Source organism: Bufo gargarizans, chromosome 5, assembly GCF_014858855.1.
Source record: "Bufo gargarizans isolate SCDJY-AF-19 chromosome 5, ASM1485885v1, whole genome shotgun sequence".
NCBI classification, from domain to species: domain Eukaryota; kingdom Metazoa; phylum Chordata; class Amphibia; order Anura; family Bufonidae; genus Bufo; species Bufo gargarizans.
Genome location: NC_058084.1, coordinates 121,367,771 through 121,382,086, shown reverse-complemented (window position 1 = coordinate 121,382,086; position 14,316 = coordinate 121,367,771). Strand labels below are relative to the sequence as shown.

Below are 14,316 nucleotides of genomic sequence, written 5' to 3'. Positions count from 1 at the left end.
AAAACAGTCATGACTTGATGGGTGCTAATGTAACCGTTGCCACCAACATTGTTGACTTCTTATAGTAATTTTATCATCATTATTATTATATGAATATAGTGATAAACTCTAACTAAGATCCCTAATTCTTTTAAAGAATCGTTAGAAGTAAATCTTGTTTTTACGAAATTGTCTAAATGTGTGCAGATTAACCTAGCATGTAATTGTATGAGAATTTTCTAGAAAACAGCAACTTGAACAGGTTAACTCATTCGCTAGGATATACTATTAGTGTCCGACCCCCCACTGACCACTATAAGAAAGTGGCAATAGAAAAGCTTCTCTTGTCCATAGCAAGGGTTAGTGCAGTCAGACCGCTGTACAGAAGGGTTGCCGTGTGCTTCGGGTCTGTGCCGTTGCGTCGTATTTTGAAGACAGTAAGTCCCCACCGTGATGCGGGGTGGACACTGTTGGTGCCCATGCACGGCCATCACACGTTCGTGTGAATGCACCCTAAGACATTGGTGGCATACCCAAGTTATATGCCACCGTTTTCTGTAATGAGGCGACCCCTTTGGATGAGTCGATCCAAATTAATGAGCAGATGTACACAGCACTTCCAATGTTAACCTTAGTGATCCCTTATTCCAGGTAAAGTTCCAGATGCAACGTTTCGGCTTAGCAGTCTTTTTCAAGCATACATACACAATACTGAGCGCGACACAACATGATTACATCATTAAGGTGAGAAGCCCATCTAACCTCAGTGAAATCACAAAGGTGACATGTGGACCAATCAGAATAGTTATCCATACACTGTGTTAAATATAATCCATACAGCCAACCAAAAACATATTTACAAGTGTAAAAAACATATAAGGTACCTCGTCAAAGGGGCCCTGTGCAGTAATATCCCATCAATACATGTACGAAGATTATCCGACTTTCAGCATCCGTTATGGAGCCTTAGGATAATTGTGAGCCATATCATCCTGCACTGGGAACAATAATAATAGGCTTTTGATGCTCCCACCAGTTTAGATTCACAGTTGTGCGCAGTTGCAACATGTTGCCGACAGGTTGTCAGCCCTGGGTAGCTAGTACATGCCCGGCTTCCCTGTTCCATGGCTGGCGGCTGGGAGGCGCAGGCGCAATTTCTGGATGCTGAATGAGTGTCGGACAAGCTTCATACAATAAAAATAATAAACATTATTAGCACCAATGTGTCCCAAAATGCCTGAACTATTAAAATATATACAGTTGCAAGAAAAAGTATGTGAACCCTTTGGAATGATATGGATTTCTGCACAAATTGGTCATAAAATGTGATCTGATCTTCATCTAAGTCACAACAATAGACAATCACAGTCTGCTTAAACTAATAACACACAAAGAATTAAATGTTACCATGTTTTTATTGAACACACCATGTAAACATTCACAGTGCAAGTGGGAAAAGTATGTGAACCCCTAGACTAATGATATCTCCAAGAGCTAATTGGAGTGAGGTGTCAGCCAACTGGAGTCCAATCAATGAGACGAGATTGGAGGTGTTGTTTACAGCTGCCCTATAAAAAGCACACACCAGTTCTGGGTTTGCTTTTCACAAGAAGTATTGCTTGATGTGAATGATGCCTCACACAAAAGAGCTCTCAGAAGACCTACGACTTAAGAATTGTTGACTTGCATAAAGCTGGTAAGGGTTATAAAAGTATCTCCAAAGGCCTTGCTGTTCATCAGGCCACAGTAAGACAAATTGTCTATAAATGGAGAAAGTTCAGCACTGCTGCTACTCTCCCTAGGAGTGGCCGTCCTGTAAAGATGACTGCAAGAGCACAGCGCAGACTGCTCAATGAGGTGAAGAAGAATCCTAGAGTGTCAGCTATAGACTTACAAAAGTCTCTGGCATATGCTAACATCCCTGTTAGCAAATCTACAATACGTAAAACACTAAACAAGAATGGATTTCATGGGAGGATACCACAGAGAAAGCCGCTGCTGTCCAAAAAAAACCATTGCTGCACATTTACAGTTTGCATAAGAGCACCTGGATGTTCCACAGCAGTACTGGCAAAATATTCTGTGGACAGATGAAACCAAAGTTGAGTTGTTTGGAAGAAACACACAACACTATGTGTGGAGAAAAAGAGGCACAGCACACCGACGTTAAAACCTCATCCCAACTGTGAAGTGTGGTGGGAGCATTAAAGTTTGTGGCTGCTTTGCTGCATCAGGGCCTGGACGGATTGCTATCATCGAAGGAAAAATGAATTTCCAAGTTTATCAAGACATTTTGCAGGAGAACTTGAGGCTATCTGTCCACCAGCTGAAGCTCAACAGAAGATGGGTGTTGCAACAGGACAACGACCCAAAGCATAGAAGGAAATCAACAACTGAATGGCTTAAACAGAAGAAAATATGCCTTCTGGAGCGGACAAGTCAGAGTCCTGACCTCAACCCGATTGAGATGCTGTGGCATGACCTTAAGAAAGCGATTCACACCAGACATCCCAAGAATATTGCTGAACTGAAACAGTTCTGTAAAGAGGAATGGTCAAGAATTACTCCTGACCGTTGTGCACGTCTGATCTGCAACTACAGGAAACGTTTGGTTGAAGTTATTGCTGCCAAAGGAGGTTCAACCAGTTATTAAATCCAAGGGTTCACATACTTTTTCCACCTGCACTGTGAATGTTTACATGGTGTGTTCAATAAAAACATGGTGACATTTAATTATTTGTGTGTTATTAGTTTAATTAAGGACCCGGCTCATTTTCACCTTAAGGACCAGGCCATTTTTTGCAAATCTGACCAGTGTCACTTTATGTGGTGATAACTTTAAAACGCTTTAACTTATCCAGGCCATTTTGAGATTGTTTTTTCGGCACATATTGTACTTCATGACACTGGTAAAATGAAGTAAAAAAAAAAATACATTTTTATTTATAAAAAAATACCAAATTTGCCAAAAATTTGGAAAAAATTGCAAATTTCCAAGTTTCAATTTCTCTACTTCTATAATACATAGTAATACCTCCAAACATATTTATTACTTTACATTCCCCATATGTCTACTTCATGTTTGCATTATTTTGGGAATGATATTTTATATTTTGGGGATGTTACAAGGCTTAGAAGTTTGGAAGCAAATCTTGAAATTGTTCTGAACTTTTCGAAAACCCAATTTTTAGGGACCAGTTCAGGTCTGAAGTCACTTTTGTGAGGCTTATATAATAGAAACCACCCAAAAATTACACCATTCTAGAAACTACACCCCTCAAGGTATTCAAAACTGATTTTACAAACTTTAACTCTTTAGCTGTTTCACAAGAATTAATGGAAAATACAGATACAATTTCAAAATTTCATTTTTTTGGCATATTTTCCATTTTAATAATTGTTTTCCAGTTACAAAGCAAGGGTTAACAGCCAAACAAGACTCTGTAATAAATATAACGATACTGCGCTCTGGGACTTTAGATATATACAGATTAATGTAAGATTGAGAAAAAACTGTGCAGGAGCAGGGGATTACAAAAGGGAGGCGGAGATTTTACAGAAGAAATTTAAACATAAAGGTTATGACAAAACAAAATTAATACAACAAAAAACAGAAATAAATAAAATAAATAGAGAAACCTTACTAATTGAAAGAAAAAACAAAATACATTACCTAATAAGGAAAATGAAACCAAACTAACAATTCCACCCACCATTACACCGTATATTAACCAAGTACCACTTTTTATAAAAAGACATTGGGACATCCTCAAGGAGGACAAAATTATAGGTGAAATGATCCCCAAAGACCCTAAATTCGTGTTCCGAAAGGCGCAAAATGTGGGCAATATGATTGCATCTACAAATAAATGTACGGGAACAAATGCAAATGAGAAAAACCAAAAAGGAAAAGGGGAAGAGAGGGGTGGCTTTTATCCATGTAAAATGTGTAGAGGATGTAAAATATCCCAAGATAAGAAAATAAAAACGCAAATAAGTAACCTGGAAGAAACATACAAACAAAGCATAAAGAACTTCATAACATGTAACAGCAAGGGTGTTATTTATACAATAACATGTCCATGCAAAAAGATATATGTGGGCCACACAAAAAGACCCCTGAAGAAAAGGATAGAGGAACACATATATAAATAGAAAATATGAAGGCCACCCATCATCCCGTCACTACAACATAAAACATGGAGGCAGCTTTGTGGGTTCGAATTTTTGTGGGGTAGAAATCATACAAAGAAACAAAAGGGGAGGTGACTATTTTAAAGAAATGTCCAAAATAGAGGCAAAATGGATATTTAACATGGACACTCTAATGCCTAATGGCTTAAACGCAGAAATAGAGCTGTTCGGTTTTGAATGATGATTGGCATTGGACTTGTGAAAAAATGGCAGAGAAGGGGTTAATACTCTGGACTACAAACGAGCGCATAAATAGAGAGAACATGAACAGCCTTGTAACCTTCCCTGATGAAGAACAGCGTCTGTTCGAAACATGTTGGAGTAAGGATACCTGGCACCTATTGTCATTGATGACCGTGGTAGTGATGTCACTCATTTCTCTCAGTGAGCACTAAAAAAGCTGTTTGTCCAAACCTCTATTGATTGCAGCATCGCGTCACCGGCCGGGACGCGAAGCTGCACACTGACCTAAACGCTAACCTGCACGCCGACTCATACGAGGCCTGAACCACCTTATTCCCCAGACTCCAGCATTGAGGATTCGGTGAGCAATAATCATTCAATCGGCAATCTCCGATTTTCAGGAAGACGTATCAGCGCACCAAATACAAGAGAACAAGCAGGAGGATCGATATACAGACAGGCTTGTCTTATTCAGATTATTACACCCTTGCTGTCTTCATAGACATGATCTCAGCGGTGTTACACATCAGCTAAAGGTAAGTGGTTGCCGAGAACCAGCATCACAATCATTGCAGCCCAGGCCTTGAGAAGAGTCAAATCTACCTGAGAAGAGTCCTGGTTATTCATAATCTCCTGCTCTCTCACCCATCTGCTGATGATTGGCAGTTCTCTCCTAGAGAGAAAGGGAGAAAACTAGGTAGAAGACTGGTGGCCGTGACTCTTTTCCAGGCCCAATCTGCAATGATTGTGATGTTGGTTCTCGGCAACAACTTACTTTTAGCTGATGAGTGACACACTGCTGAGATCTGCATTTCTGTCACTACTTTATACTGCCCTCAGTACAGTCAGCATAAAATTGATGACCGGTTCCCTTTAAAGGGAACCTGTCACCTGGATTTTGGGTATAGAGCTGAGGACATAGGATGCTAGATGGCCGCTAGCACATCCACAATACCCAGTCCCCATAGCTCTGTGTGCTTTTATTGTGTAAAAAAAAAACTGATTTAAGACATATGCAAATTAACCTGAGATGAGTCCTGTATGTGAGATGAGTCAGGAACACGACTCATCTCAGATTAATTTACATATGTCTTAAATTGTTTTTTAAACACAATAAAAGCACACAGAGCTATGGGGACTGGGTATTGCGGATGTGCTAGCGGCCATCTAGCATCCCATGTCCTCAGCTCTATACCCAAAATCCAGGTGACAGGTTCCCTTTAAGGAAATACTGCAGGAAACAAGCAGCAAGCAGGGCTGAAAGGAAACACTGGTAGCAGATCACAGCTGAACACAGCGCCCAGGACCGCGGCGGTAAGCAGGGGAACAGTGGCGCACATCAGCCTCTGTTACACAGAGCAATTGTTTGGAAAGTGAATATGTTCATCAGCCAAACAAAAAGGAAAAAAATGAGTAAGAGGACCATCTTGACACAAATTGTTTATTCCGATTAACCTTGAAGAGAAGAATTACACTTATTAATCAGGCACATAAAAGCGCCCTGCTGATTTATTGGCATTCCTCTGTGCCATTGCTTAGTTTCACTGGATCTTTATTGGGCTCGCTGGCAGAGGCGACAGCTCATGCCTGGTAACCAGCGGCCCATAGGAATGCGCTTTCTAACCCAGCTTCTGAGTAAATTGCTGTCCTCACAAAGGAGTAGAAGGGGCTTGTTTTCCTTTTTCAGGTCTCCGTCTGACAATCATGGAAAGCTTCTCTTTCATCCTGTAAGATAGGCTGGAGACAGCTGAACGATTATTTAGCTAGATATCCTGGAGAAGACAGGAGAAGTGGGGGAGGGAGGTGAGGGGAATGCACAGGCAGGAGCTAGGATTGGTTAGCTCTGCAAAGGCATCTGTCTCCAGAACTGCACTGGTATGTGAAACCAAATCACTGGCAAGTTATAGATAGACGCAGAATATTCAGCATCCCCAGCCAAAACCCAAGTCCAAATCCAATGTTCGTCTGTCTCTGTCCCAGCGCTCTCTCGCTGCAGTCTAGTTTTTTGTTTTTACTTTTCTTTTGTGGAGACTTTTGATCGAGCCGGCATTTATCCTTGTAGGAGTTGTGCAAACAGCTAAAATATAACGCAAGAGATCTCCTCCAAGTCATGGTACAAGCTATAGGGTAAGTTCTGAAGCTTTCTTGTGCCAATGGCATCTGAATGATATGTGTTACTTGATGCGATACTAGGTTAACTATTTGAACACCAGGAATGCACAAGTCACTGTATTACATGTGGCAGGTAGTACCTGAATGTAATACAGAGGAATATTTTGTGTACGGATTTATACATTTCTATTTACATTAGAGGAGATGTTCACTTTTATGTGACAGGGCATTCGAGATTGAAAGGAAAAGGACATTGATTAGAGTCTGTGATCTTGGACGTCCATCGATCCTGAGTGAAGGATGTAATGTACCTAAATACTTTTGATGGTGGTTGGAATTTTCTGTAATTTGGAATACTCTGTAGTACTTGATTTTCAATTACATCTACTGCTATGGTCCTGTCATGTTTAGTAAGTAGGCTATAATACAGTGACACTAGGATATGTAAAGGTCCAGGGAATGTCATGAACGGGTAGCTATGGCACTACTATATTTTTAGAGTAGTGATATTAATACTGCATGAGTCATTTTAGAGGAGTTTCCAAACTGCCAGTGGCTGAAACCAATGTAGTAGTGGCACCTGTCATAAGTGGAAAAAGTCATGTCAATGGACTGTGACTTGTATGGAAGTTTTCAATCAACAGTTTTGTATGTGTGTGTATATATTTATGTGTGTGTATATGTATATATATATAAAGCTGCAGTGGTTTCAGTAAAGTGTAGTTTGCCTAGACAGGTTTGTTTAGATTCTATTCTGGGCTCGATTTTATTTGGACTGGTGGGTAGGTTTGGAAGAGGGACCTGCCTGTCCACACCCTTCCAGTATGGCTATTTCCCCTAGCTTGAGGTGATCACAGGTGTGGCTGCTGAGGATCATTACTGGGGAATTAAAAGCGGTCTCAGACTGTCAGTCAGGGTTAGAAAGCCTGGGAAGATAGCTGACCTGCTAGCTGTCTGAGCACGATTCCCCCTGAGTGAACTGCACTGTATTGGTGAAACAGAGAAGTCTTGTCTAGATAGCGCCCAGACAGGCAGGAGTTTTATTTATCTTCTTTATGTTGGTGCCATAGCTTCACCTAACCAAGTGAAGTTATAACTTAGATGCTGTTTTGTTATGCTGCGAGAATAAGTGGTTTGGACTTTTTTAACCTGCTGTCTCTGCTGAGTACAATGAATGGGGACAAAACTGAAGTGTTTTTCTCTGGTATTGAGATCCTATGACTGATCTCGGTATCGGAAAGAAAAACACTAATGTGAAAGTAGCCTTAGGCACAAGTCATGTGGATTTGTGTGTCTTTGAGAACAGAAAAGAGACATCATGTTTGTTAAAATGGGTTATCTCAGGAAGACAACCTCTGTTCATATGTCATTTTAGGGTATATGGACATCATAGCAGGGGTCCTGCTTTGAACCCCTACCTCTGTATCAGCTAGAGAGAACTCTGTAGGGGCGACCCTTGTCCTGGCGGACTGGAGAAACCCATGTATTACATGGTTGAACTTTTATTGAAATCATGTATTAGCCCAATTCACATGAACATGTTCAGTCCGGGAAACACGTTCCATGTGGGAGCTGTATGTCCCAGACTGAACACTGCTCCTATTAAGTGAATTTGCATTATCATACTGATTTATGATGCTGTAAATTCCTTTCTCGTCAGAGGTCTACTGAACTGTCGTTATAGCTTTTATGTCAGTAAAGTGTTTCCCGGACTGAATATGCTCATGTGAAACTGCCCATAATGGTTGGCCATTCCACTGCATGAGAAATTATTTGGCTGGCCATAGCTTCTCCTGACAAAAACTACTGTTTGCCACAAGTACTGTAGGACCCGTCGCTTGATCATACCAGGGCTGGCAGAATGACAAAAGTTCTCTCTGAAGGGACGACTACTTTAACTCTTTTCCAACAGCAGATCTGCTATGGTTAAAGGGGTTGGCAACTTTCTGGCTACTTGTGACCAATGTTTATGTAAGATGACTACATGGCACTCACTAATATAGTCTTTTTTTATATTCTGTGCCAGTTACTTTACTCCATAGGCCATGTCCCTTTGTTAGGCAGATCTTTTGTGTTGTCCACAATAGTGCTCCTGCCCATAAGATGGCTGCTGACGAGGGTTATGTGACCAGGATAATCACTCACTCTTCTCCATTATGACACACTGCGCCTGCGCTAAACTCCCAACTGTGCAAGTGCAGATGACAGGCATAGTGTGTTTCGGTGGAGGAGACTGAGTGATTATCCTGGTCAAATGACCCTCCATCAGCGGCCATCTTATTGACTGGACCTCTGTGCCGACAGCACAAAAGACAATTTGTATATCTTATGAAATATAGAAAAGGGCACAGAATTTCAACAAATCTATATTTGCAAGTGCCATATAGTCATCTTGCAAATACTGATCAACAGTAGCCAGAAAGTGCCCAACCCCTTTCACTTTTCTTTCTTGTCTTTAGACTTAGGGCTCTTTCACACTTGTGTTGTTCTTTTCTGGCATAGAGTTCCGTCGTCGGGGCTCTATGCCGGAAAAATCCTGATCAGGATTACCCCCATGCATTCTGAATGGAGAGAAATCCGTTCAGGATGCATCAGGATGTCTTCAGTTCCGGACCGGAATAGAGATTTTGACCATTTTTTGCTGCCAAATGTCGACACCAAAGGCAAATGTCTATGGAAAAGTTAATCGATGATTAATTAAAAACTTGTGTATGGGCTTATGCACACAAACGTGTTTTTCTTCCTTTTCCATTCCGTTTTATATGGAGCCATTCATTTCAATGGTGCTTGAAAAAAACTGAAATGACTCAGTGCGCATTCTGTTTCCATATGTCCGCAAGTCCGTTCCGCAAAAAAAAAATAGATAATGTCCTATATTATCCGTTTTACGGACAAGGACAGGCATTACAACGGATCCGCAAAAAAAAAAGCGGATGCAACACAGACGTCACACGAATGTCATATTTTTATTTTTTGACGGATCCGGGTTTTGCGGATTGCAAAATACATATGGTCATGTGCATGAGCCCTAAGATAGAGGAGGAACATCAGGTATCCCAAATGAGATCGGATCAGTTTAGGGGAGCTCACATCACTGATATTTTTCTGTAATTCTGATCCATCAGAAGAACAGAAAAATAAAGGAAAAATGGATCCTGTGCATCAGTTATGCACATTTGGCATCCGTTTGAGCCGTTCCCGTTCAGAGATCTGATGTGAACTCCCCTTATCTTGAGAAATGTTAGTAACAGAAAAAAATGCATAGGAAGTGATTTCAGAGATAATCGCATATGTAATAAATCATTTAAACAACCGTTCTGATTTCCATTGGCAAATTCATATGGTGTAACGTTGTGTTTTATTTATTTATTTTTTACATTTGAATGAATGAGTCTTAGAGAAATCAGACAAGAATGGTGTATGCTCTGAGTTTCTGAAAAACGGACTTGGAATTGCACCATTTACATTAATCCAGTGTAGTGGGGACTCGCTCTGGTAGACAGGATTAGTGGACACAGTATAGAGGCAACAACAAGTTCTTTGGATCAAACAGTTCAGTGTTTTATTCACACTTTAGGCAAATGACAAAACAAGCAGTCATATTCAAACAAAAAGTCACCTTGCGGTGTTGGTGGTAATTCGCACCATGGGGCCATTCTGCCTCAGAGTCCTTGCTGATAGCAGCACCAACCTGTTTTTACACCAAACAGGCAGCAAGCCTTCATCCAGACACAAGGCTCCCAGATCCCAACACAGAGACCTGGAGTCTGAGCCCAGCTGCATATTTAAGGACAGCCAGGTGCTGCCAAAACCTGGACCAGCATTTAAAATCCGGTCCGGTATTTGACCTCACCTGGCTGTAAATCAGCCCAGCAGAACATGCTGGGAGTAAAATACCTGTTTTCCCAGATCAAACCTCTCACTGTGTCACAGTCTGCATTGGAATATACTAGTAATCAGCCTGTAAGCCTTGTAAAGTCTCAGGTCTATTACTATTACTAAATGCCTTCCCCAAACTCATTCAGGGAATGCGACCCGGGTTGTAAGCACATGGCTTCCGGTTTTAACGATGCCGTGATCAAATCTGAGGGGTTTAAAACGGTTATCCAATGTCTCCAACAGCCCCCCATGTGCCGGGCCCCTCACAGGTAATATACTTACCCCGCTCCCTGCGCTGCTCCTGGTCCCCGCACCACCACCGCTGCTGCTTCTTCCTGTATACCAGGCATGTCCAAACTGCGGCCCTCCAGCTGTTGCAAAACTACAACTCCCAGCATGCCCTAATAGCTGTAAGCTATCCAGGCATGCTGGGAGTTGTAGTTTTGCAACAGCTGGAGGGCCGCAGTTTGGACATGCCTGCTGTATACGGATTAAAACATCTGGTTTCGGGAGGGGGGGGGAGCAGCCAATGGCAGGGACTGGAAAAAGCCTCCCTAGCATCGCTGGTAATGCTAGGGAGGCTCGTCCCCGTCTCCGCCTGCCATTGGCTGCTCCCCCCATCACCGGATGTATTCATCCGTGTACAGGCAGAAGCAGCAGCGGCGGTGCGGGGATGCCGAGCGGGGGTAATTAATATTACCTGTGAGGGGCCCGACACGGGGGCTGTTGGAGACATTGGATAACCCCTTTAATGTCTGCGATCAGCATCATCTCTGATCAGAAGGCCTCAGCTTTTTAAAACCGTAGAATCCTGGTGGTTCTGCCTGATGCGCTCGTGAGTGGGTGCCATCTTACAGATATACGGACCTGTAAAAAAACTGAAGAAAAACACGTTTGTGTGCATAAAGATCAGACTTCCCCCTCTGGTAGTATGGCAGTGGTTCAGAATGGGTTAATGAAGTTAGTGTGCTGTGCAGGCGCAGACTGGATAGCACATGGAAAGAAATGACTGCCATCTGCATTAGGACTAAAAACCCTTTTACATGGGTCAAGGATTGGGGCAATTATCAGGAATGAACATTTCGATGAATGCTTGTTATAATTGCCCCATGTACATATGTTGGTGATCACCTGATAAATGAGCAAACACTTATTTGTTAGGTAATCCCATTTTTTTTATTCAACACATAAAATCCTTGTTTGCTGGCGGCACATTGCCATCTACAAGTAGGGATGTGCTACTGACAAACAATGAATAAACAACCGCAGCTTCAGTCATTTATCTCCATGGAGAGATGACTGGAAATAAACCGCTCATTCCCGATCCTTTTCTCGGACCAACGCAAAAGGGACTTTAGTATAAATAAATCAAACTGTACTGAAAGTACAGTGCACAGTAAATAGTCTGCATGGGTGATATATATAGAAAAGTTTTTTTCGGATTAGGTTCATTCTGAGCTGTAGGGAGTCAACTGTCCATTATTTATATTCGGATGACCTCTCCTGCACCATTTTGTAGACAATGGAGCAGAATATTAATACTGTGCTACAGTTACACATTCTAGCATATACAAATACATTTGGCACTCTCCATGTGTTCTACGCTTTTTGACAAAATTTGCCCTTGAATTCTGGGACATTTTGCTTAGTTCAGTCTTACCATAAGAACTTTAATAGATAACAAACAATATAGACAAAATGGGGCAGATTTATTATACTAAGGGAAAACAGTGTTTCTTTCCCAAAACAACCAATCACAGCGCACCTTTCAAGAGAGAAAATCTGGGTCCTGATTGGTTGCTATGGGCAACAGACTGTTATTCTTATTGATGGTTTCATAATTCTCTCTATTATGTCTGTTGTAGCTGATTCCATTTTGATTATCTAGCCGACTGATCACCTTCATCTGCCGTAGTTTTAAAGGGGTTGTGATGACCTATCATGATAGGGGCATGGCCTGAATGGGCTTTGCACCTCATGGTGCCATTGAAACATGGTTTTCTGTGGTGTTTCTATCCCCCCTTGTTTCTTTTTCTTATTATTTTCCTCAGGTTAAGTGAGCCGGTTAGATACTGGACAGCTTCAGGATTGGTCTATTCCCTTATGGGTCAGCGTTTCTATTGGTGAAAACTGTTGCTGGGCTAGTTGCTATTTTTATCTCGATGCTGGATTGGTTAGCAGGGAGCTGTGGCGGGAATTTCGGCTATTTATGGAGGCATTTTACCTGTGGAGAGCAGTCGACGCGTCAAGAGCAAAGAAGAAGCTTGTCCCACCCTCCCTCCCTGCAAATTTGTCGCGGTCTTTGTTTTATTTTAGGGGGGGTTAGCCGCTCAGAATTCTGGGTGGACTTAAATTATTTCAGTAACGGACTTTAATATTTATTCAATATGAATTTTATATTGGTTTGAAAATGATTGAGTTATGTAACCCCCAAGAATTTAATAAAGACCGCGGCCTTTTCATCCATATTGAGGTTTGTCTTATTTATTTATTATATAAGGTTTTATTGTTGAATATGGCACCATTAGGTTAGTTAGGTCATCAATATCGGATCTTCAGCGATCTGACTCCCAGGACCCCCACGTTCAGCTATTTGAAGAGGCTGCAGCACTCATGTCAGCACTGCATCCTCCTAAGGCCTCATGCACACAACCTTCACGTTTTTTTTTTGCGATCCGCAAAACGCGGAAGCTGCCCGTGTGCCTTCTGCAATTTGGGGAACGGAACTGGCAGCCCATTGTAGAAATGCCTATTCTTGTCCGCAAAACGGACAAGAATAGGACATGTTATATTTTTTTGGCGGGGCTACATAAAGGAGCAGTGGTGCAGACAGCACACACAGTGCTGTGTGCATCTTTTGCGGCCCCATTGAAGTGAATGGGTCCGCACCCAAGCCACAAAAACTGTGGCTCGGATGCCGACCAGAACAACGGTCGTGTGCATGAGGCCTAACTGTTTATCTGCACCCAGTCTAGATTGTAGCAGCAGTGCAGTGTAATTACAACTGCTTGTCCCCTTAAGGCCTCATGCACACGACCGTTGTGTGTTTTGCGGTCCGCAAATTGTGGATCCGCAAAACACGGATGGCGTCCGTGTGCGTCCCACAATTTGCGGAATGACACGGACAGCCATTGATATAAAACTGCCTTTTCTTGTCCACAAAATGAACAAGAAAAGGACAGGTCATATATTTTTTTGCGGACCACGGAACGGAGCAAAGGATGCGGACAGCACACAGGGTGCTGTCCGCATCTTTTGCGGCCCCATTCGAAGTGAATGGGTCAGCATCCGAGCTGCAAAAACTGCGGCTCTGATGCGGACCAAAACAACTGTCGTGTACATGAAGCCTAAACTGAACGGGACGCAGTTAAATAGTGAAGAGGATGCAGCGCTCACACGATTGCTCTGACCTCTTCAAACAGCTCATTGGCGGGGGTCCCAGGAGTCAGATGCCTGCCCAAAGGATAGGTCATCAATATCGCAGCCCTGCACAACCCCTTTAATTATGAAGTTCATTTTGTCTTGAGTTTCCAATCGACAAATAAAAAAAAATGCACCCAGATGGAAATGTCGGATTGCTGCAAAGCTTGGCGTGCAGTTATGTCTATGGCAGATATGTAAATGATTACAGGTGTGGTTTCATTAGTCACTGGATCTTGCCACAAGAGGGCATAAAAGTCCTTCCCCTGCTGCCCTATAAAAAGGCCCTCAGAGGCCACTTTTGGGTAGTGTACCTCTTAGGCTACATGCACATGACCGTTCAGTTTTTTGCAGTCCACAAACCGCGGATCGGCAAAAAATGGAAGCCGCCAGTGTGCCTTCTGCAATTTGCGGAACAGAATGGGCGGCTGTCAATATAAATGCCTATTCTTGTCCGCAAAGCGCGGACAAGAATAGGACATGTTATATTATTTTTGCGGAGCCGCTGTCCGCATCTTTTGCGGCCCCATTGAAGTGAATGGGTCCGCA

The 14,316-nt window shown here is 42.3% G+C and overlaps 1 protein-coding gene across 9 annotated transcripts in view; it reads left to right on the top strand.

Annotated features, from left to right (window-relative positions):
- Window positions 1-14,316, top strand: part of DTNA (dystrobrevin alpha) — a 359,099-nt gene that overhangs the window by 80,557 nt on the left and 264,226 nt on the right. For 2 of the 9 annotated variants that reach the window (XM_044292989.1, XM_044292984.1), the window contains exon 1: window positions 6,222-6,483. The exons of 1 other annotated variant lie outside the window; for it this stretch is intronic. In XM_044292989.1, the coding sequence (XP_044148924.1) occupies window positions 6,467-6,483 (17 nt within the window). In that variant the 5' untranslated portion in view covers window positions 6,222-6,466. Of the gene's footprint in view, window positions 1-6,217; window positions 6,484-14,316 lie in introns of those variants that run through there. 6 more of the 9 variants (XM_044292991.1, XM_044292985.1, XM_044292990.1 and 3 more) reach the window with 5 other exon arrangements.